We start from the raw sequence: 22,055 nt of genomic DNA, 5'->3' as shown, positions 1-22,055 counted from the left end.
AGCGATAGATCGTTTCACCTCAGCCTCCCAAGTATCTGGGACCACAGGTGCAGGCTATCACTGAAGTTTTGTATTTTTGGTAGAGACAAGGTTTCGCCACGTTGCCCAGGCTGATCTCCTACTCCTGAGCTCAAGCAACTCACCTGCGGAGGTCTCCTAAACTGTTGGGATTACAGGCAAGAGCCACTGCTGTAATGGCTGTTTCATATATTAGCTAGAGGCTGAGTTCAGTACGAGAGGGCAGTAACTTACTGTAAAAGTTAAACTGGACATGTTTGAAATGTATGTGTAAACTGCAGTCATATAGGAATGTGAGATATGAGATTATTCATAAGACAGCAACAGGAAATCAAAGTACCACATAAATGCGGGTGTGGAATGAGAAGTAATTTCCTAGGTCACCTCCCCAAGATAGGACACAGTGGGTTGTGAAATGAAAATGTGAAGGGGGGAGCACATCTCTTTTAAGAACCTTTCTATTGCAGTCTACAAGCTCTAGGTCAGTTTTGAAGACCATCCAAGCGTTCTAATACGGCAGAGTTAAAACCCAAACTCTAAGGAATGCCAATGCCAGGAGGAAAGAAGGGATGAGTTGGCAGGACCCACAATGCGATAGAGGTCAGACAAGCTCTGCCTCCACAACTTCACAACAGCTTTTGGTGTGAGAAGTGGATTAAGTCATTTCACTGCTGCTTGTTGGCTGGCGGATGCTTCAGGAGTGTCCACCCCAAGGAGCAGTGCTGACTCTACAGGGGCACCCTGCGGCAGTCAATGCCAAAATCTCACCAAGGGGTGAGTGAGGTTCTCAGAACCCGTGGTGCCGAGCCAGGTAATAAAATACTGCATGTGAGTTCTTCTTCCAAGACCAGGAGGGGGGTTCCAACCCCAAGAAAGGCTGCAAGCTGAACCAGAAGCTCGAACCCAAAGTTCCCTTCACAGCCAGCCACACTGGCACTCACTGAATCTACGCGCCTTGCGACTGCCGACGATCGTCACGTGTTAACTGCCACGCACCTGACAGCAGGGGCCACCGGGTGCCTCGCTTGGTTCCCATTAAAGTAGACTGCGACCCAAACGCAACAAACCTAAGAGTTGGAAGTCGCAAGTTCCTCTGCCACCGAGCTCACCCTCAGCAATCAGGATGCTGAAAGCGCTCTCCACGCCGGAAGTGCACTAATCCGCAGCACGTGGGGTTGCCAGGGCGCGCTTCACGTGACTGGGCGGGGCCTCGGGAACCTGGTAGCCAATGGTAGCCCTAGGGGGCGGTGCCTGTGACGCTCCGGGGCCTATCCCGGAAGTAGGGCTGAGGTGGGGGCGGGTAAGGGCGGGGAGGCTGGGGTGTGGAAAGTGTGGCGGCCCCGCCCCGGCTCTGGGACCTGCCGCGGCCGCCACCGCCGCCGCCGGCGCCTCAGCTGTAGGGGACCCGCGCGGGTGCGCAGGCGAAAGGCGCTCTTTGCCAGCTGAAAGGTGAGGACCCGGGGAAAAGCTGGTGGGGATGGGGCGAGAGTGAGACAGGGCCTGGGAAGGCGCCCAGAGCCAAGCGCTGACCGAGGGAAGGAAGAAGAATGGATGGGGGAACGGAGGCAAGCGCGGGACCCGCTGGGGCTCAGGCCCTACTCGGGCCGAGCCGGGCCGGGCCGGGCCGGGCCGAGCCGAGCCGAGCCTGGGATGCCGGCAGAACAGGGAGCGCTGGTGCGGCCGCAGCGGCGGCGGTGAAGGGTGGAGGGCGCGGTGCGCGCCCGTTAGCAGAGAGCCGGGTGCTGCCGGCCGGGTCCTGTTACTCCGCATCCTTCGCGGGGACGTGCGGCCTGGGCTAGGTCCCCCGCAGTAGGGTTTGGGGCGGCGCGGGAAGGTCGCCGGCTGCTGCGGTGGGGCGATGGGCGCCAGAACCTGCTGTTTCAAGCGCGGAGGAGCGCCCAGGGCGGGTGTCCCCACCCTCTGCGGGCTCCTCTGCGACTTCTCATCCCACCTCCCCAAACAATAGCTGGAAAAGTTTCTAGAGGCCAGAGTTAGAAAGTGCCCGCTAGTCTAGGGTGGGTGTTCTATACATGCAGAAATAACAGGCCCATGACGCTTGGCACGTAACTTGTCCGAAATGAGACGTTTCCCTGCCTACATATCCACTGTTAAAAAGCAAACACAAACTTTTTGTGTCGTTCACACGGAAAAACTACCATCTCCCCAGCCCACCATGGCGGACGAAATTGATTTCACTACTGGGGATGCTGGGGCTTCCAGCACTTACCCTATGCAGTGCTCGGCCTTGCGCAAAAACGGCTTCGTGGTGCTCAAAGGACGACCATGCAAAATAGTGGAGATGTCAACTTCCAAAACTGGAAAGCATGGTCATGCCAAGGTAAGCGCCCTTGCAGATCAGGCTTTGGTTTCGGCGTTGGGATTTTGATCATTTGTATTCCGTTGCAGATCATGAGATTACTATACTTAAAATTTTGTAATAAGCACTATTTTTTTTCTTTCCCACAATTGCTGAGTGATCAGTTATTACTTTGAAAACTTAAGGTAGCATTCCTTTCTTGGGCCTTTACAATGTTTACAATGTTTCATTAACTGGGAACTGAAACTTTCCTGAATTCTAGTGACCTAGGTCTATTCAGCTTACAGATGAGAAAACCTGTTCTAGCAATTCTAAGAAACCTACACTTTATTTTTCTTGTATCCTCTCATAATTGAATCATTGGACTGTCTTGGGTCTTGGCATGTCATGATACTGTTTCGTTGTTTACTGCATCTTAATTGTATGACCATTACTTTTTTTTTAAGAAAGTAAAATTAGATGACCTTGGAAGGAGGAGAAAAAGAATCTGTCGTAATCAGCGTTGATATTGTACGTAATGAGTGGTATACTTGGCAGAGATTAAACAGGTTTCCTGTTCTCCTCTGTTAGGTTCACCTTGTTGGAATTGATATTTTCACGGGCAAAAAATATGAAGATATTTGTCCTTCTACTCACAACATGGATGTTCCAAATATTAAGAGAAATGATTACCAAGTAAGCACTGATTTTCTTTAGAATGTTGCTTGTTTCTTCAAGGTGCAAATACTTTGTACTATCTATAGCAATTTGACAAAACCCAAGAGTAGTTTTGTAGGTTTTTCTAACCAAGTATTAGGCACCACCTGTCTTAGAAATTGGAGAAATCATGATGTTTAACACGTGTTCCTTTTATAGGATTATTGCCAGCTTGCTATTTTTTCACATTCTTGCATTTTTAAAAAAGGCAAATGCTTCTTAGTGTTCCTCAGGCCAAGTGACTGCATATTCCAACTAAGTCCAATGTTTAGTAAAAGGACCATCCTCTCTGTTGTAAAATATTTCTAATTTAGACAGCTCCCTCCTGGATGTTTTGTTTCTTTTCACTGATCAGACTTAAGACATTCAAGAAACTACTGAAATTCATGTTCCTACCAAGTTTTTCGTATTAATAGACGTGAGTCAGAACTTGACATTCTTAAGTAGGGAAATAAGCTAAAACCCATAAATATAAAGGATAAAATACATGGTCACCAAGTATGGTAAAGAAAACACAAAAACTATATAAATGATTTAATTATATTCAGTGACCATGCTGAGACCTTTTGCTAACTTATATATGTAAACTTCAAGTTTCAGTTATACAGTTGGGTAGGGCATATTTAATGATAGCATTTTATTGTTTGGAATATTGATGGTAACCAAATAATTGACCTCATAGGATGTAGAAGCTCAGATTACTCATAACTGAAGCTTTTCTTGAAAGTCTTCAATTTTTCTATCAAGCATACCATATATCAAACTCATTTTTGCTCATTTTACATAGTAAAAAAATACAAAGTTGACACTGAGATTTGTTTTATCCAACTTAAACTGATTTTTTCTGTACCTTTTATTGTATTATGTAGATTTTTTAAATGTTGCTATCAGCTGCACCCAATGATTTTCTTTTGCTGTTTGTCCATATGCAAACATACTTTTTTGTAGTTTCAATCTAGTAACACTTATATTTTCACTTTCCTACCTGTCCTAAATGTTTTCTAGGTTGCTTTGAAGTCTTTGTAGAAATTTGAATTGTCTTCATATAACAGCAAGCGTTTTATTTTTGTTTTTGTTTTCTAATGAGGTAGATCTGGGTTTGGATCTAGTTCTGCCGCTTTCTAGTTGGATGATTTTGGACAAGTTATACAGCCTGTCTTCGCCTGTTTTCCCATCTACAAAATAGGGATAATGTGAGGATTAAATGAGAAAATGTACCCATATGTGGATATGTATCAACAAGTATTGTTCTGTTTCCCCCTTTTCCTATGTATAAATTCTGCTTTATCATTTCTTCATTGTTGGAGCACCAAGTTTGATGTGGTATGTAGTAGATGCTCAAAACACATTTGTTAAATGTATATGTGATTACTGAATGTGGTAAGGATAATACAGTAGGCTAAAGCTGAGCATAGAATTTTCTTTTGTCAATATTGGGTTTCTCTTTTCATCTTAAAATATGAATGTGTTGAATATTCAATATTCATTATATTCAGTAATACTCAATATAGAATGCTTTTGCCTATTGCATATTTCAGAAAGATGGTGTCAGCATTTCAGTAATTACTATTATACTGTGATAAAGTTAGTCAGACATTGATTGAAGCTCAAGACTTAGAGGAATATTTTTGTTTGGGTCCTAGACTAGCATGAAATGAATGAAGTGAGGCAGTTCTTGCCTCAGGCTCAAAAATTTAAATAACGACAGGACTAGTAACAATGACAAGCCATGTAGGAGCCCAAGGCACAACGAAAATAATTAATTCTGATCCCATCTTTATTTAAAATTTTGGTATTTTATCATAGGATTTTTGCATTTATTCTAATTTTTTTAAAATACTACATTAAAGTGCTTATCTGATCACTGTGGAGTTTTATGATGCCTTTTTAATTTTGCACCCAAGACAAATGTCTTGCTTCACCTTTGTCCCAGCCCTTGGTATGTACTCCACACTGCAAAGTGGATAAGAGGATGATTCAGGCCAGGGAGGCCTGGTCCTAGTCACTACTTTGGCACTTAACAGCTGTGTGACCTTGGTTGACAAGTTACTTAACCTGTTTTGCTTCCATTTCTTTCTTTATAAAGCGAAGATGTAAATAATAACGCCTCATGGGGTCATTTTGAGGTTTAATTAGTTAATCCAGCAATGCCCAACATAGAAAGTACTCATTCTTTCTATGCTCTTTATTTTCATGTCCACATACAAAACTTCTGTTAATTTTTTTAAAAAGCTAGTTCTCAGCCGAGTGCAGTGGCTTATGCCTATAATCCTAGCACTTTGGAAGGTCGAGGCTGGCAGATCACCTAAAAAATACAATATTAGCTGGGCGTGGTGGTGCATGCCTGTAATTCCAGCTACTCAGGAGGCTGAGGCAGGAGAATCACTTGAACCCAGGAGGTGGAGGTTGTGGTGAGCTGAGATCGTGCCATTGTACTCCAGCCTGGGCAATAAAAATGAAACTCTGTCTCAAAAAAAAAAAAAAAAAAAAAGCTAGTTCTCCAGTCTGGGCAACAAACCCCATCTTTATAAAGTACAGAAAAAAAAAATAGCCAGGCAAGATGGCGTAACACAGCTGTAGTCTCAGCAGCCTGAGGGGCTGAGGTGAAAGGATCACTTGAACCTGGGGAGGTCAAGGCTGCAGTGAGCCATTATCATGCCGCTGCACTCCAGCCTGGGTGACAAGAGTGGGACCCTGTCTCAAAAAAAAAAAAAAAAGTTCTATGAGCCTTTCTGTTTATATTTATTGTGCTATGGTGGTCTTCACTCACCTATCCAACTGCCTTGATGAAATTCCTACTTATTATTTGGCTATGTGTAATCCTTTATATTTGCTGAATTCAGTATTTTGAGTGCCAGTTGAGCAGTTAGCTAAAGAGAAATGTATTCTGTTCATTAGAATAATTAAAAAGTAAACAGGAAAGAAAACGTATTAATATTTATAGTTTTAATTTTATGTATTTCAAAATAAGTTCAGAATGAAAGAAAAAATTGTCTCCTAACTTCTCTTTCAAGATTAGCTTGGATTAGAATTGCTCATTTACATTATTTCTCCCAAAAGTAGTTATAGATGTCTGGGGCTCAGTGATGATGTAAATTATAAATACATCCAGATACATCTTTGTGAATCCCCAAATTCATACAGAAATGCTTATTCAGGCTTTAATATTCTCTAGAATCATATTTCTTTTTATTTGTATTTTTATTTTTTTTAAAGACAGGGTTTCACCATGTTGGTCAGGCTGGTCTTTACCTCCCGACCTCAGGTGATCCGCCTGTCTTGGTCTCCAAAGTGCTTGGATTACAGGGGTGAGCCACCATGCCCAGCCTTAGAATCATATTTCTTTAGAAGTTCTGTGTTGGTATGCACCCCACCACAAGTTAAATGCTGTTTCTGCATTTACTAAAGTTTTATCTGCCATTCAAAGACCATCTCCAGAAAGAAAACTAATTACTACAGACACATAAAGTACATATTGTGGACCTTTAGATTATTAGTTAATTGCCCAAACTGTGACTATTAAATCCTAGTATATTCTTCAAATAAGTAGTAGATCCTTTGTATGTTGATGTGTTAATTTAATTTTAAGGCTGTTAATTCCTTGAGCTTAAAGTCTTTTTATAATTTTTACCTGTTTTGTGGAATCCTTGTGTTCTCAGATGGGAGCAGTCTTTCCCTGGAAATAGAAAACCTCTAAACCAGTAGGGCCCAATATTGGAAGGACTAGAAGCAAATATTTGTTACAGTATCATTAAGGATTGTCATGAGAAGAGCCACTAACTTTAGATCCTAGACCTGTGTATTCTATCTAGGGAAAAATAACACCATATTTTGAAATATGTTGTAAACTGCAAAAAACAACACTCCAGAACAACAAAGTACTGTCCTGCAAGTGCCATATAAGAGTCTTCACAAGGCCGATCCACAGATGGAAGCTGTTTTGGAATGATAAGGTAGATGAACCAGTGAATTATCTGGGTGTTTCACTGCCTCATTATTTTGCCTGTAAAATTAGTTTTCTAGTCAGAAGTGATGCAGTGTGAGATACTATGACAGGAATGAGGCATTCTGCAAACTTAGATGAGATTTTTGCAGAAGCACTGCAGGCAAGGCAAATCCATATGTAGAGTAAAACTATTGCAATAAGAAAAACTTGCTGCCTGTTCCATGGTGGAAGGGGTACAGCGTATTCAGTCAAGTGGCCAGCTGTTCTTCTGGGAAACGTATCAAGACTTCTTGTTCTTCTGTTCTTTGTTCTTCTTCTGCCATATCAAGACTCTCCTGTTCTGTGAGGTGTTCAGTAGTGGCTGTAGTCAGATCAGTCTTGGTGAGAGAAAGCCTGTGTCATTTCTGGGCAAGGACTGGGGAAGCTACAAAAAAGAAGCTGAGGCCGGGTGTGGTGGCGCATGCCTGTAATCTGAGCACTTTGGGAGGCCAAGGCAGGAGGATCACGAGGTCAAGAGATGGAGACCATCCTGGCCAACATGGTGAAACCCCATCTCTACTAAAAATACAAAAGTTAGCCAGGGGTGGTGGCAGGCACCTGTAATCCCAGCTATTCAGGAGGCTGAGGCAGGAGAATCACTTGAACCCGGGAGGCAGAGTTTGCAGTGAACCAAGATCGCCCCACTACACTACAGCCTGGCAACAGAGTGAGACTCCAGTTCAAAAAAAAAAAAAAAAAAAAAAAGCCGAATGGCATTCACAGAAAAAATCACCTTGTACACCAAACTTTTTAGAGCCTAGTCTCTGCAGATTCCCTTTGGTGAGCATTCATATGGTCACATTCTTCAGTTATTTGGAGAGGTCTTTCAACGTATGACTTCTCCAAACCTTACTGTCAGCAGTTTCCCTATTTTGTTCTATCAGTGTCCTTAACCTTCCAGCCTAATTGTTAGCCATAGCCCATAACCAGTGCAAATCCACACCTCTGGTTCTGTCTTCTTTCAGGTCCAGTGCTTGAAGTTCTTCCCAAACCCACTGTCTTTCTGGCTGAACCCTGAATGGTGTCTGCATATAATGCATAACCATCTAGAAACCATTGTGAATATTTTCCTTTCTCAGTCAAATGGTCATAGGAAACTCTGCACGAAGTCATTGGTATGAGTTGAGGGAGAAGTGTCAATATGGTAGGAGGTGTTCTCTGAGTCTGAACCACTTCTTATACAACTTGTTTGCACCTTTAGTTCCTTCTCAAGATGATCTTATGAATGCTACTTCCACTGTGATGGAGAGCTGCTGTACCCTCCCAGTTGTGTGGCTTGGTGGGTCAGATAACACTCTAGGTGATGGTGGAGTTATTTACTTAGGCTGTATAATAATAGTGATCAAGCATTCAGTCTCTACCAGGGGGACCAGCAACTCTAAAGAAGTAGCTCAAGAGTGCTACTCTCTGGACGAAAAGAAGGAAGAAGTGAAAAAGAATACGTGTTACCTAAACAAGTCTGGTTGTTTTGAAATAGATTGAGGAACAAAATTAAATTCAGAAATTAGAACTAAGAAGGCACCTGTCGGAATAATATACCTTCTCCAGCCTTCTGTTGTATATTAGTAGTACAAATGCAGGCAAAATTCCTGATAATTCTCCCTTTTCAGTGTTCTTTCCTATTCTGACAACATCGAAGACAGAATCTGCAGCCACTAACTCTCCCCACACTCCCTTGTAGATCCTGTTTTGCTTCCTAGTTTACTGTGCCTCCCAGCACTTAGTGGTTACAGTGCTCTTTCTAGAATTCGTATATACTTTAGCATTTTTTCTGTTTCACTTTTTATCGTGGAAATGTTCAAAATATAGGATAACGGATCCTGTGTACCTGTCACTCAGCTTCAGCAATTATCATTATGATCAGTTCTCTCTCTCTCTCTTTCCTTCTCTCTCTGCAATTTTTTGACAACGATACTGGATCATTTCTTCTGTACACTTTCCCACTGTACGGATTTTGCTAATTGCATTTCTTTCTTTCTTTCTTTTTTTTTTTTTAACATGTTCCTGTGTTTCCTGAGACTTGGTAGTAAGATGTAGAGTCTTTGTCAAATTTAGATTTTTATTTTCTTCCTTTCTTTTCTTTAACAGGACTACTCCATAATGTTCTGTGCAACCATTAGGTAAATAAGTCTGATTGCTTCTCTTTTTGGGCTATTACCAGATAGGTGATCATTGCCTCAATCTATTAATTGGAGGAGACAAAAATTATGATCCGTCATTCCTTCATTTGTTTTTCTTAGAATACTTCTATAAAAAGAAACTTCCCTTCATCAATTTTTGTTTGTTTACCTTAAGAGACAGTGTCTGTGTGTGTAGGGGTGGGTGGGTGTATTTGACTCTTTTTAAGGTACAGTTTATAAAATAAATTGGTTCCTAGTGCCCACTGAAGATGACCAAATACATACTTTTTTCATTATAAACTTGAGCATTTAAACATATTTGTGTTTCAGCCCTTTGTTGTTATTATCCTTACTGATTCTCACATTGTTCCATCTTGGCCAGTGGGAGCTTATTCAAGTTAGTTCTTGAGTCCCTTTGACATGGGCTTAATGTTAATTCTCTTTGATAGCTCCTTGCTTTTTAGTGCCACAGCTTACTCCAGGTTCATCTTACACACTTCCTGATCTGGACCTGGAATTATCCATTTTTCGAAGGAGCCCTAGATTCTTTTAGCAGGAAATAAAAAATACCACATTCTTTTTCTTTTCTTTTCTTTTCTTTTTTTTTTGCAATGGAGTCTTATTCTGCCACCCAGGCTAGAGAGCAGTGGTAGCATCTCAGCTCATTACAATCTCTGCTTCCTGGGTTCAAGTGATTCGCTTGCCTCAGCCTTCCAAGTAGCTAGGACTACAGGTGCCATCACACCTGGCTAATTTTTGTATTTTTAGTAGAGATGAGTAGAAATGAGGTTTTGCCATATTGGTCAGGCTGTTCTCGAACTCCTGACCTCAAATGATCTGCCAGCCTTGGCCTCCCAAAGTGCTGGGAGTACAGGTTTGAGCCACCATGACTGGCCAAAATAGCACATTCTAATAGCATTATAATCTCATATACTGCTCAGGAGCTTGATACACCTCCACATGCCTAATATCTTTAAAGTTTTTTGACTCTGACCTCTGCCGTCTCCCTGCTTGCTACTAACAATAATCACTTTCTACCAAAAAAAAAAAAAAAAAAAAATTGTTCAAAAACATCTAGAAGTAACCAAGTCAGTAGGTTTGTTTAAAGGTAAAAGACCAACGCCAGGTGCAGTAGCTCAAGTCTGTAATCCCAGCACTTTGGGAGGCCAAGGCGGGTAGATCACGAGGTCAAGAGATGGAGACCATCCTGGTCAACATGGTGAAACCCCGTCTCTACTAAAAATACAAAAAAAAATAGCTGGGCATGGTGGCGCGTGCCTGTAATCCCAGCTACTCAGGAGGCTGAGGCAGGAGAATTGCCTGAACCCAGGAGGCGGAGGTTGCAGTGAGCCGAGACAGCGCCATTGCACTCCAGCCTGGGTAACAAGAGTGAAACTCCGCCTCAAAAAAAAAGGTAAAAGAAGGAGGTATTTACAGTTGGCTTATAACAATCTCCTTGCCATCCCCACCTTCCAACTCTATGGAGTCAGCGAGGCCTTTGAGAGAAGATGGAAACATTTACACAAAAATATGCTTGGGGATTTGCCAGTGATACTGTTGGCTTTTTTTTTTTAAGCTTGCAGATTACAAAGGAGGAAAGTATACCTTTGGGGTGGAAAAATCTGGCAGATAACTACCGTAGTCAACTTATCAAAGTTGGCATCACTTGTAATGGGACGAATTGACATTTGCCTCCTGATAATGATACTCTGAGGACAATCATTTGTATAGTATTCCTTTCAAAAATGCATTACCTGAATTATGAGGAAACAGTGAGACAAACCCAAACCGAGGAACATTCTTTAAAACAGTGAACTCCCCCCCACCACCCACCGACCAGGAGTTTAAGATAAGCCTGGGCAACACAAGAAGACCCTGTATCTAAAAAATAAAAATTAAAAAAAGAACAGCAACAAGAGGCATAGTGGTTGTATGCTGTGGTCCCAGTGACCTGGGAGGCCGAGGTGGGTAGATCACTTGAGCCCTGGAGGTTGAGGCTGCAGTGAGTCACAATCACACCACCACACTCCTGCCTGGCTGACAGAGCAAGACCGGGTTTCAAAAAAAAATAACCCCGCCCAAAAAAAAGTCAATGTCATGAAACATAAAGGGTGGGGGAACTGTTAGAATTAAGAGACTAAACTGACATGATAGCCAAATTAATACAAGGTATGATTCTGGAGTTAGGGAAATAAGTTGCTATCAAGGACAGTATTAGGACAATTTGCAAATTTAAATATGGACTATATATTGAATAATAGGTTATCAATATTTCCTGATTTTGAAAAATAAATTGTTACCTAAGAATATATCCTTGTTCTTGAGAAAAAAACACTGATGTTTTAATTGCTAAGAAGTCATGATTGTTGCACTGAAGCATTTATTGCTGAAGAGTCATGATCTTTGGAGCTTACTCTCAATGGTTCTGTAAAAATAAGAATGTATATGATAGATATTATATATATTGGATGTACATATAGAGAAAAAAGTGCACGTGATTAAATGTTAATGGATATATCTAGGTAAAAGATATGGGATGTCATTGCATTACTGCAACTTTTCTATAGAACTTAAGATTTTTAAATAAATAATTCAACTTAAAAGATTTCACATTGCTATAAAGAACTACCTGAAACCGGGTAACTTATAAAGAAAAGAGATTTTTTTTTTTTTTTTTTTTTTTTGAGACAGAGTTTCACTGTTATTGCCCACACTGGAGTGCAGTGGCATGATCTCATCTCACCGTAACCTCTGCCTCCTGGGTTCAAGTGATTCTCTTGCCTCATCCTCCCAAGTAGCTGGGATTACAGGCATGTACCACCATGCCCAGCTAATTTTGTATTTTTATTACAGATGGAGTTTCACCATGTTGGTTAGGCTGCTCTCAAATTTCCAACCTCAGGTGATCCACCCACCTTGGCCTCCCAAAGTGCTGGGATTACAGGCGTGAGCCACTGCACCCAGCAAGAAAAGAGATTTAATTGACTCACAATTCCACATGGCTGGGGAGGCCTCAGGAAACTTAAAATCATGGAGGAAGGTGAAAGGGAAGCAAAGCACGTTTTACATGGCAGCAGGAGTGACAGCAAGCCAGGGGGGAACTGTCAAACACTTTTAAACCAACAGATCTCATGAGAACTCACTCGTTGTCATGAGAACAGCATGGGGGAACCCACCCCATGATCTAATCACGACCCACCAGAACCCTCCCTTGACATGTGGGGATTACAACTCAAGATGAGATTTGGGTGAGGACAAAGAGCCAAACCATATTATTCTGTCTCTGACCCCTTCCAAATCTCATGTTCTTACATTTTAAAACACAGTCATCCCTTCTCAACAGTCCCCCAAAGTCCTAACTTATTCTAGCATTAACCCAAAAGCCCAAGTCCAAAGTCTCATCTGAAACAGGGGAAGTCCCTTCTGCCTGTGAGCCTGTAAAATCAAAAACAAGTATTTAATTCCTAGATACAGTGAGGGTACAGGCATTGGGTAAATGCTATCATTTTAAATGGGAGAAATTGGCCAAAGCAAAGGAGTTACAGGTCCCATAGAAGTCCAAAACCTGGCAGGGCAGCCATTCAGTCTTAAAGTTCCAAAATAATCTCCTTCGACTCCATGACTTACATCCATGGCACACAGATCCAAAAGGTAGGCTCCGAAGGCCTTGGGCAACGCCAGCCCTGTGCCTCTGCAGGGTATAGCCCCTGCTGTCACTGGCTGGTGTTGAGTGCCTGTGGCTTCTCCAGGTGCATGGTGCACCATTCTGGCATCTGGAGAACGGTGGCCCCCTTCTCACAGCTCCACTAGGCAGTGTTCCAGGGGGGACTCTCTGAGGGGGCTCTAACCCCACATTTCCCTTCCACACTACTCTAGCAGAGGTTTTCCATGAGGGCTCTGTCCCTGCAGCAGACTTCTGCCTGGACCTCCAGGTGGTTCATACATCCTCTGAAATCTAGGCAGAGGCTCCCAAACCTCAGCTCTTGCCTTCTGTGCACCTGCAGGCCCAACACCATGTGGAAGCCATGAAGGATTACTGCTTACACCCTCTGAAGCAACAGCCCAAGCTTTACTTTGGCCCCTTTTAGCCACAGCTGGAGCTGGAGTGGCTGGGACACAGAGCACCAAGTCCAAAACTATACAGAACAGCAGGGCCCTGGGCCTGGCGCACAAACCAATTTTCCCTCCTAGGCCTCTGGGCCTTTGTTGGGAGGGGCTGCTATGAAGATCTCTGGAATGCCCTGGAGACATTTTCTCCATTGTCTTGGCTATTAATATTCGGCTCCTTGTTTCGTATGCAAATTTCTGCAGCTGGCTGGAATTTCTTCCCAGAAAATAGGTTTTTCTTTTCTACTACATGGTCAGGCTGCACATTTTTCAAACTTTTATGCTCTGCTTCTCTTTTAAACATAAACTCCAATTTCAGATCATCTCTTTGTGAATGCATATGACCTTACGCTTTCAAAAAAAAAAAAAAAGCCAGCTCATCTCTTGAATGCTTTGCTTTTTAGAAATTTCTTCTACCAGATATGCAAATCATTTCTTTCAAGTTCAGAGTTCCACGGATCTCTAGGGCAGGGCAAAATGCTGCCAGTCTCTTTGCTAAAGCATGGCAAGAGTGATCTTTGCTTCAGTTCCCAATAAGTTCCTCATCTCCATCTGAGACCACCTCAGCCTGGACTTCACTGTCCATATCACTGTCAGTATTTTGGTCAAATCCATTCAACAAGTTTCTGGTGAGTTTCAAACTCTCCCTCATCTTTCTTTCTTCTGAGCCCTCTAAACTGTACCAGTCTCTGCCCATTACCCAGTTCCAAAGTCACTTCCATATTTTCAGACATCTTTATAGCAGTGCCCCAGACTCCTGGCACCAATTTCCATATTAGTCAATTTTCACACTGCTATAAGGAACTACCTGAGACTGGATAATTTATAAAGAAAAGAGATTTGAGTCACAGTTCCACAGGGCTGGGGAGGCCTGAGGAACCATGGCAGAAGGCAAAGGGGAAGCAAGGCACATCTTACATAGTGGTAGGAGATAGAGCAAGTGAGGGAGGAACTGCTAAACACTTTGAAGAGAACTCACTCATTATGATGAGAACAGCATGGGGGAGACTGCCCCCATGCTCCAGTCACCTCCTACCAGGTCCCTCCTTTGACATGTGGGGATTACAGTTCAAGATGAGATTTGGGTGGGGACACAGAGCCAAACCATATAAAGGATTAAATAATTTGTTCTCATTATCTTTGTTTTTCCGTAGCTTAGTTTTATTTTTAAAAACTCTAATTGTATTTAATATAGCAATTTACTTTGATAAAATGTTTAATGTTTGTAAATGCATTTTTACTAGATGTTTTATATGTTTATACATTTTACATTTGAAGTGCTTTATATATTTCATTCCACAGTTTATGATTCTTTTTATTTATTTATTTATTTATTTATTTATTTTTTTTTTTGAGACGGAGTTTCGCTCTTGTTACCCAGGCTGGAGTGCAATGGCGCGATCTCGGCTCACTACAACCTCCGCCTCCTGGGTTCAGGCAATTCTCCTGCCTCAGCCTCCTGAGTAGCTGGGATTACAGGCACACGCCACCACTCCCAGCTGATTTTTTTGTATTTTTAGTAGAGACGGGGTTTCACCATGTTGACCAGGATGGTCTTGATCTCTTGACCTTGTGATCCACCCGCCTCGGCCTCCCAAAGTGCTGGGATTACAGGCTTGAGCCACCGCGCCCGGCCTATGATTCTTAACTCTTAAAAAATAATCAATCCATTACATACATAATTTTCAAAATATCAGTATTATTATTTGGCTTCCGTTTTTCAGTCACTAATGACACAGTAGGAACATTTGACTCTTGAAATAGACAAGCTCTGCTTTGGGGAATTAACTAAAAGAACAGAAATCAGAAAGATTTGCCTTGGAATCTTGGGGTTGTTTAAAAATTACACTTCAAGTGAGGTGCATTGGTACACACCTATAGTCCCAGCTCTTCGGAAGGCTAAAGCAGCGGCTCACTTGACCCCAGGAGTTCGAGGCCAGCCTAGGCAATATATTGAGACCCCCATTTAAAAAAAAAATTTTTTTTTTAATTACACTTCTACCTCAACCTCCTTGCTCCCACGTCTTTACCAGCCACCTCACAAATATTTGAGAGACTAAGAGGTTAGTTAAAACTCCTGTTGTAGCACTGTAGGATCTTATTTCTGAGATTTTTAGACATAGAAAAACTCAAATTTCCTGTGGTAGATGGAGTTTCTGTGGAGAGCCATAGTCAGTTTTGACAGGTGGTGTCTGTAGAGGAGAGCAATCCTAATGATATGCCTGGTTTATATCATAGTGGTTACAAGGGTTCAAGAACCATTGTCTCTTTGACTCCTTTTGTAGATGTTAGCAGCTGGTATTCTCGATGATAGCCTTTTATAAAATGTGTTAGGATTCTGGGCATACTAATGGTGAACATGCTTTTATTAATATAATGAATGAGTGGAGGCTGGTTGTTTTCTCATTCCTGTAGTAAATAAGTTCAATGATATCAAAACCGGGTTTTTATTGCAAGTTGGGTTGATGACTGGGTTTTTTTTTTTCACCAATGTTATCAATACTCCAGTGAATTTTGTTGTTGTTGTTGGCAGTGAGCTGAAGACCAAAAAATTTCCACTTAATTTTGCTCATAATCAAATTAAAAAATGCATTGTTTGTAATAACAAAAATAACTTTTATGCCCCGTAATGTGAAATTGGTTAAATCAGTTATAGTATGTCCATGCAGATATGTGGTAGTTAAATCAACTAAGTTAGGTCTATATTTTCTGGTTAGAAAGTATTTCTAAGACATATTATTAAGTCAAAATGGTTCACTGTAAAATGCTTACAATATCCCAATTTCTTTTTTTTTTTTAATCAACTATATTTATTTTGTGAATATAAATGGAATACACTACAAAGAAGCCTAAACTGTTTAATAACGCAGAGATTGGGGATGGAAAGTATTGGGAGGAGTAAACTTATACTTCCATTCTGTACGTATTTTATATTTTTTGTATTTTTTTAGCATTTTAAAATACCAAGAATATTAATGTATTGCTGTGTACTTATACAAATTAAATTACAATTTAACTATGTAAACATTACAAAGAAGTGAATGTAATCTAATCAACACAAATGATATAATTTCTTCTAATAGCTGATATGCATTCAAGATGGTTACCTTTCCCTGCTGACAGAAACTGGTGAAGTTCGTGAGGATCTTAAACTGCCAGAAGGTGAACTAGGCAAAGAAATAGAAGGAAAATACAATGCAGGTGAAGATGTACAGGTAAAGACTTAGAGAAAGATTATTTTTGAAAACCATTTTATAAAAAACTTTGGCCTCAACTAGTTAACACAAAATTCTACATATGGAATGTGGTTTAAAAACACTGCTAAAATGTTGAAAATGATCTCTAAGGCAGGTTTTCCATAAAACCCTTAGAGACTCATTACCAAAGAAAGTATCAAAGTTCATTTTTGCTGCATAAACATTCTCAAACCCAACTTTGTTTCGAAGCTCTGCACCTGACCTTTTTTTATTTGAGACGGAGTCTCCCTCCATCACCTAGGCTGGAATGCAGTGGCATGATCTCAGTTCACTGCAACCTTCGCTTCCCAAGTTCGAGGGGTTCTCCCTCAGCCTCCTGAATAGCTGGGATTACAGCTGTGTGCCACCACATTCGGCTAATTTTTGTATTTTTAGTAGAGACTGAGTTTCAACATGTTGCCCAAGCTGGTCTTGAACTCTTCCTGACCTCAGGTGATCTGCCCACCTTGGCCTTCCAAAAGTGCTGGGATTACAGGCATGAGCCAAAGCGCCTAGCCCTGAGCTATTCTTAAGGGTAAGAAATGATGCTACTGGATTGTTAAAGAGTGAAGGGGATTTACTCTGTGTTTTGTTACAACTTTCAGAAATGTAACATGTAGTAAGTATTGAAACATTTATAGTTCTTATTCTTTGTTCCTTGCAAGTTGTCTTACAACTATTTAAGAAATTCTGGGCCGGGCGCGGTGGCTCAAGCCTGTAATCCCAGCACTTTGGGAGGCCGAGGCGGGTGGATCACGAGGTCGAGAGATCAAGACCATCCTGTTCAACATGGTGAAACCCCGTCTCTACTAAAAATACAAAAAATTAACTGGGCATGGTGGCACGTGCCTGTAATCCCAGCTACTCAGGAGGTTGAGGCAGGAGAATTGCCTGAACCCAGGAAGCGGAGGTTGCGGTGAGCCAAGATCACGCCATTGCACTCCAGCCTGGGTAACAAGAGCGAAACTCCGTCTCAAAAAAAAAAAAAAGAAATAAATTCTGCTTTAGAAAACTGTAAAGTAGCTTGTTTTAGAGTACCCCTTTCAAAAGCCTGTATGTACAAAATATACAAAAATATACAATATATAATGAACTAGTTAAATCTTTCATATGTATTGTCTTCTGAATAACTTTTTGTCTGCCTTTTTGCTTCTAGGTGTCTGTCATGTGTGCAATGAGTGAAGAATATGCTGTAGCCATAAAACCCTGCAAATAAATGGGAACATCAAGCATGAACACTGTTTAGGTCTGAATCAACTGCAGATCTAAAGTTGGGTTCTAAGTTGTCACCAAAGCTATAGCCTTCATAAGCAACCTCATTTCTTTTTTAAATTGTTTTCAGATTGTGGTGGGTTAGTTTTACAGGCAATTGATAATTTAAAAAATTTTTTTTTGAATTTTGTAGGTATGTTTCCTATAATATTCCTGTGATTTTCAGTATGTCAGTCCAAGAAACAAACAAGATAGCTTCAGCAGATGTGATTTGTCTGAGCAAATCATTCCTGTGTTTTAGTTAAATGATAAACCAGGGTTTTAAATCAAACAATGTAGCATAAAGTGGTCTTGAAATACCACCTGTAAGTTGAACTGCTCTGCATTAATTACAGATTTAACATAAAATGAACTGATTATATATTGGAATTGTTACAGTTTCAGCCTGTGTAGGGCAAACACAAATTCTTAAATCAAAAAAATGTCAGTTATTTTGGTGGCCACATGCAACCACGTGATTATTTTGGTCATACTATTTACCAAATTATTGGCAGACTTGATGTAACCATATATGGTGGTTTTAGTTCCTTCTTACGGTTGGCAGAAGGACACTGATGTTGGGTGAAAGTTAGCAACTCATATTAAAGAAAGACACAAAAGTGGCAAAGAGGGTTGATTAAAGCTATACCTTTTTATGTGAGGACTTTTGTCAGTTAGTATACAAATGAAAAGTTGCTTTTCAGTTGTTTTTGCTTTTAACTTTGCCCCCAACATTTAAGGGAGTGATCTGCTTTACAGGATACTACGCAATGCATTTTTTTCCCAACCATGTTGAATAAATACTACTATTTATCAGTAAATACTACCAACATTTTTTTTTTTTTAACCCCGAGACCGAGTCTGCTCTATCAACCAGGCTGGAGTGCAATCTCAGCTTACAGCAGCCTCTGCACCGCAGGTTCAAGCGATTCTTCTGCCTCAGCCTCCCAAGTATCTGGGACTACATGTGCACACCACCACGCCCAGCTTTTTTTTTTTTTTTTTTTATTGATATTTTTAGTAGAGACGGGGTTTCACCATGTTGTCTAGGCTGGTCTTGAACTCCTGACCTCAGGTGATCCACCTGCCTTGGCCTCCCAAAGTGCCAGCAGTTTACAAGCATGAGCCACCACACCGGGCCCCTTTCCAAGCATTTTTAAGTATAGATTTTTTGACATTAAGGTATTTATTAAACAAAAACTGAGAATGACTTAAATTGATTTGGAATTTTGGAAGTTTTATTAATTTTATGTACTTTTTTTCTAAAGTGAATTGAAAGTGAATCATGGAAGCGATATTGTATATGAATATTATTTAACTTATTTTAAGTATATGTATTTTTTTTCTGATTGTTGCGTGACAATTCAGTTGCTGGTGTGAAATATAACTAACAATTCTATAAACTGAACTATTTTAAAAGGTATTTTAGGTGACACCACTGCATTTCTGTTTAATCTTTTGAGTCCTATGTATATTACTTCCAGAATTTTAAACATTGTTACATGGTTTGACTCAATAACAATCATCATATTGGAGCAAAACAGAACAAAATCACTATCTCAGAAATACCTTAATTCTCTAAGACTGGCTCTTAGACCTCTCCCATCATGCCTTGACCTCTAAAAAGCCCTTTGTTCCTGTCTTCTAAAGGAAAATATATCATGTAGGATCATGTAACTGACCTAATCAGTGACTGGAAATAGCATTAGTAACAGAAGATCCCAAGTTTTAGTTGCTGAATTTGTACACACTTTTAAATCTTGTCTTAGACTCAGCAAACCCATTTGGAGAAGAAGCAACATACTTTAAGAGAAATGCAAAAAGGAAATTTCTAAAGCACAAGAGAGTGAGGTTGTAGTTGATCGTTTTTAGTATATCATTTTAGCTTTTGCCCATCTAAAGCACAATTAAAAATTAGGCTACATTCTTTCCAGTATTCTATTTAAGTACTTACTACACACTGCTCTAGTTTATTAGTACTCTGTAATGTGTATCTTACTTGCTACTGGTTAGCACTGTTACTCATAGGAATTCCTGAAAATTATTAACCTGTGCTGCTTGCAGGTCATTCTTGTAGCCCCTCTTAACCATGCTGGTGTTATAATTTAGTATTAACTCTCGATTAGCATGCCCCTGTTCTTCCTAACTTGTCAAACTTCACATAAATATATTTTCAATTGTGATGTAAGGATGTACAAATAATTATAATAATGCATCTCTATCTTCATTAGAATTGCCACTTTGGCAAAAACTATGCATAAATATTTTCATTTTAAGTAATATATGCAGTGTAAATACTCTTGATATATAAGTATAGATTTTAAAGATATGGGACTTTATTTTCACATAAGTCAATAGATGTTTCTGTAGAACAAAATATTTCATTTAGTAAAGCTTTATAAATTATATTAAAAGGAAGCAGGGAACATGTATTTTTTAACATAGAACAGAAGTCACTTCATTCTTTTTAGACATCAGAAATGTTAAAGTTGATTCCCAGTATTTGTTGTACTTTTTGTAGCAAATGTTAAATATCATGAGTTAACTTGTATAGAATGTGGACTGTCATGTTGATAGATTGTACAGTGATAAGCCATTTTTATCTGTATACATTTCACCAATGTATATTAACAGGTTGAATATTTGCTTCTTTTTAGAACATTTTACTTATACTGTGAAGATTTTGTTATACCTTATTTGCTACAACATAGATCATATCACTGCTACTTTGACTTAGCATTTGTATCATAAACATAATTATGATTCTTTCATGCTCCCTTCCAAGGGCTGTCAGTCAATTGAAGAAATTGTTGCTAACCAAGCTCTTGACTCTCTTTCCCTTAATGATACAAATCTCTGTACCAGTGCTTTATGTTAATTACCAAAACTCTCCGGCAGTTAGAGCATAATAGGAGACACTACAATAAAATGATTAGGCTGTAAAATTGGAGACACAACTTTTTATTACAACACAATTTGCATGTGCACATGTGCACACATAGCTTTGTATGTTAGTTCTTTTTTCCAAAGTCCCAGCTCCTAAAAGTACTGTAGTCTGGTAGTGCCTCAACTGTTGGTAACTTTTTTTTTTTATTTACAACTTTTGCAGAACTTGTTTTTGTACTTTAAAGTTTCTCAATTCCATTATTTCTAGTTGAGCGGTAATTTGAACGCATTGTCCTCAGGACTGTTTGTGCTAAGAGTTGAAATTACATTATTTTAAAGCTAATTGCCTGAAAATACATTGCATAATTTTCCCAAATTGTAATACCATGATACATGCATATAAAAAAAAAAAATCCTTAGTGTCAGCACACTTAAACTAAGTGCTAAATAGTCAAAAAAAAAAAAAAAAAAAAAAAAAAAAAAAAAAAGAAAAAAAAAGAAACAGTAGCATCCAGACCCCGGAATCTTGCCATATATTTTTCATTTTAGAATAGAATTTGGCAGTCCCATCTTAGAATCCTATACTTAGGATATCTGAAAGCATTCCTTTGGCATGGACCCCAAAGAGAGTTTTGGAGCCAGCCATTAATGTAGAAATTCACCAGACATATTTAGGAATAATAGATAATAATGCTCTTTTGGGTACATGGAAATGTTTACATATTGAATTCTATAATATGAACTAGGAACACATTTACTGTGGGAAAATATGGCTCCTAAGCAGTGTAAGAGTGAAGACATAAGCATATTTCCATGAACAGTATATCATACTGATCAGCAGTTCTCATTTTAATGTCATTTTGCCATAATACTTCATAGTTTTCAAGGCTTTTGTCTGCTAGCATTCAGACAAGGCAACAAAGATTTAAGAAAAATGTATGGTGGAAACCCTTAAAAATTAAAACAATTCAATCTATTAAATTTTTTTTTCTCTGAATTGGGTATATGGCATCAGTACTTGATTTTAGCAGGGAACATACGGATTTAGCTTATGAAACACAGATGTTCTATGGAAACATGGCTTGAAGCCAATATGTAATTTAATGTTTTTCCATTAAACAAACATCTGAACACCAACTTAGCTACCAAGTGAGGTCAAGTGCCTGAAAAATGCTGTATACATCTAATAAGTATGTTTTCTTCCTGTAAAAGATGCATCTTAAATAGTAATGCATACCAGGCTTTCACCTGCTAGAAACATACTTGTTGGCAAACTTTGCCATCTACCACTATTCCCCTCCTTAGAATAGGTAGAAACCTATTTTACAAATAAAAGAGACAGATTATTCTATTTATATGAAGTCCCTAAAACTATTTCTTGGTATTGGTAGACTTAAGTTTATCTTAGTTCAAGATTGTGCTTTTTAAAGAACTTGACT

The 22,055-nt window shown here is 39.8% G+C and overlaps 1 protein-coding gene across 1 annotated transcript; it reads left to right on the top strand.

The window, feature by feature from the left end:
* The first annotated feature begins 1,339 nt into the window (after positions 1 to 1,339).
* On the top strand, positions 1,340 to 21,118 carry EIF5A2 (eukaryotic translation initiation factor 5A2). The gene is made up of 5 exons (XM_003924949.4): positions 1,340 to 1,467; positions 2,186 to 2,356; positions 2,906 to 3,010; positions 16,327 to 16,458; positions 17,636 to 21,118. Exons 2-5 carry the CDS (start codon positions 2,192 to 2,194, stop codon positions 17,693 to 17,695), a joined length of 462 nt encoding a protein of 153 aa, XP_003924998.1. The 5' UTR covers positions 1,340 to 1,467; positions 2,186 to 2,191; the 3' UTR covers positions 17,696 to 21,118.
* The last annotated feature ends 937 nt before the right edge of the window (positions 21,119 to 22,055 follow it).

Source organism: Saimiri boliviensis, chromosome 9 (genome assembly GCF_048565385.1).
Source record: "Saimiri boliviensis isolate mSaiBol1 chromosome 9, mSaiBol1.pri, whole genome shotgun sequence".
Taxonomy (NCBI): Eukaryota; Metazoa; Chordata; class Mammalia; order Primates; family Cebidae; genus Saimiri; species Saimiri boliviensis.
Note: the sequence above shows the minus strand (reverse complement) of the source record. Positions and strands in the feature narration are given on the sequence as shown.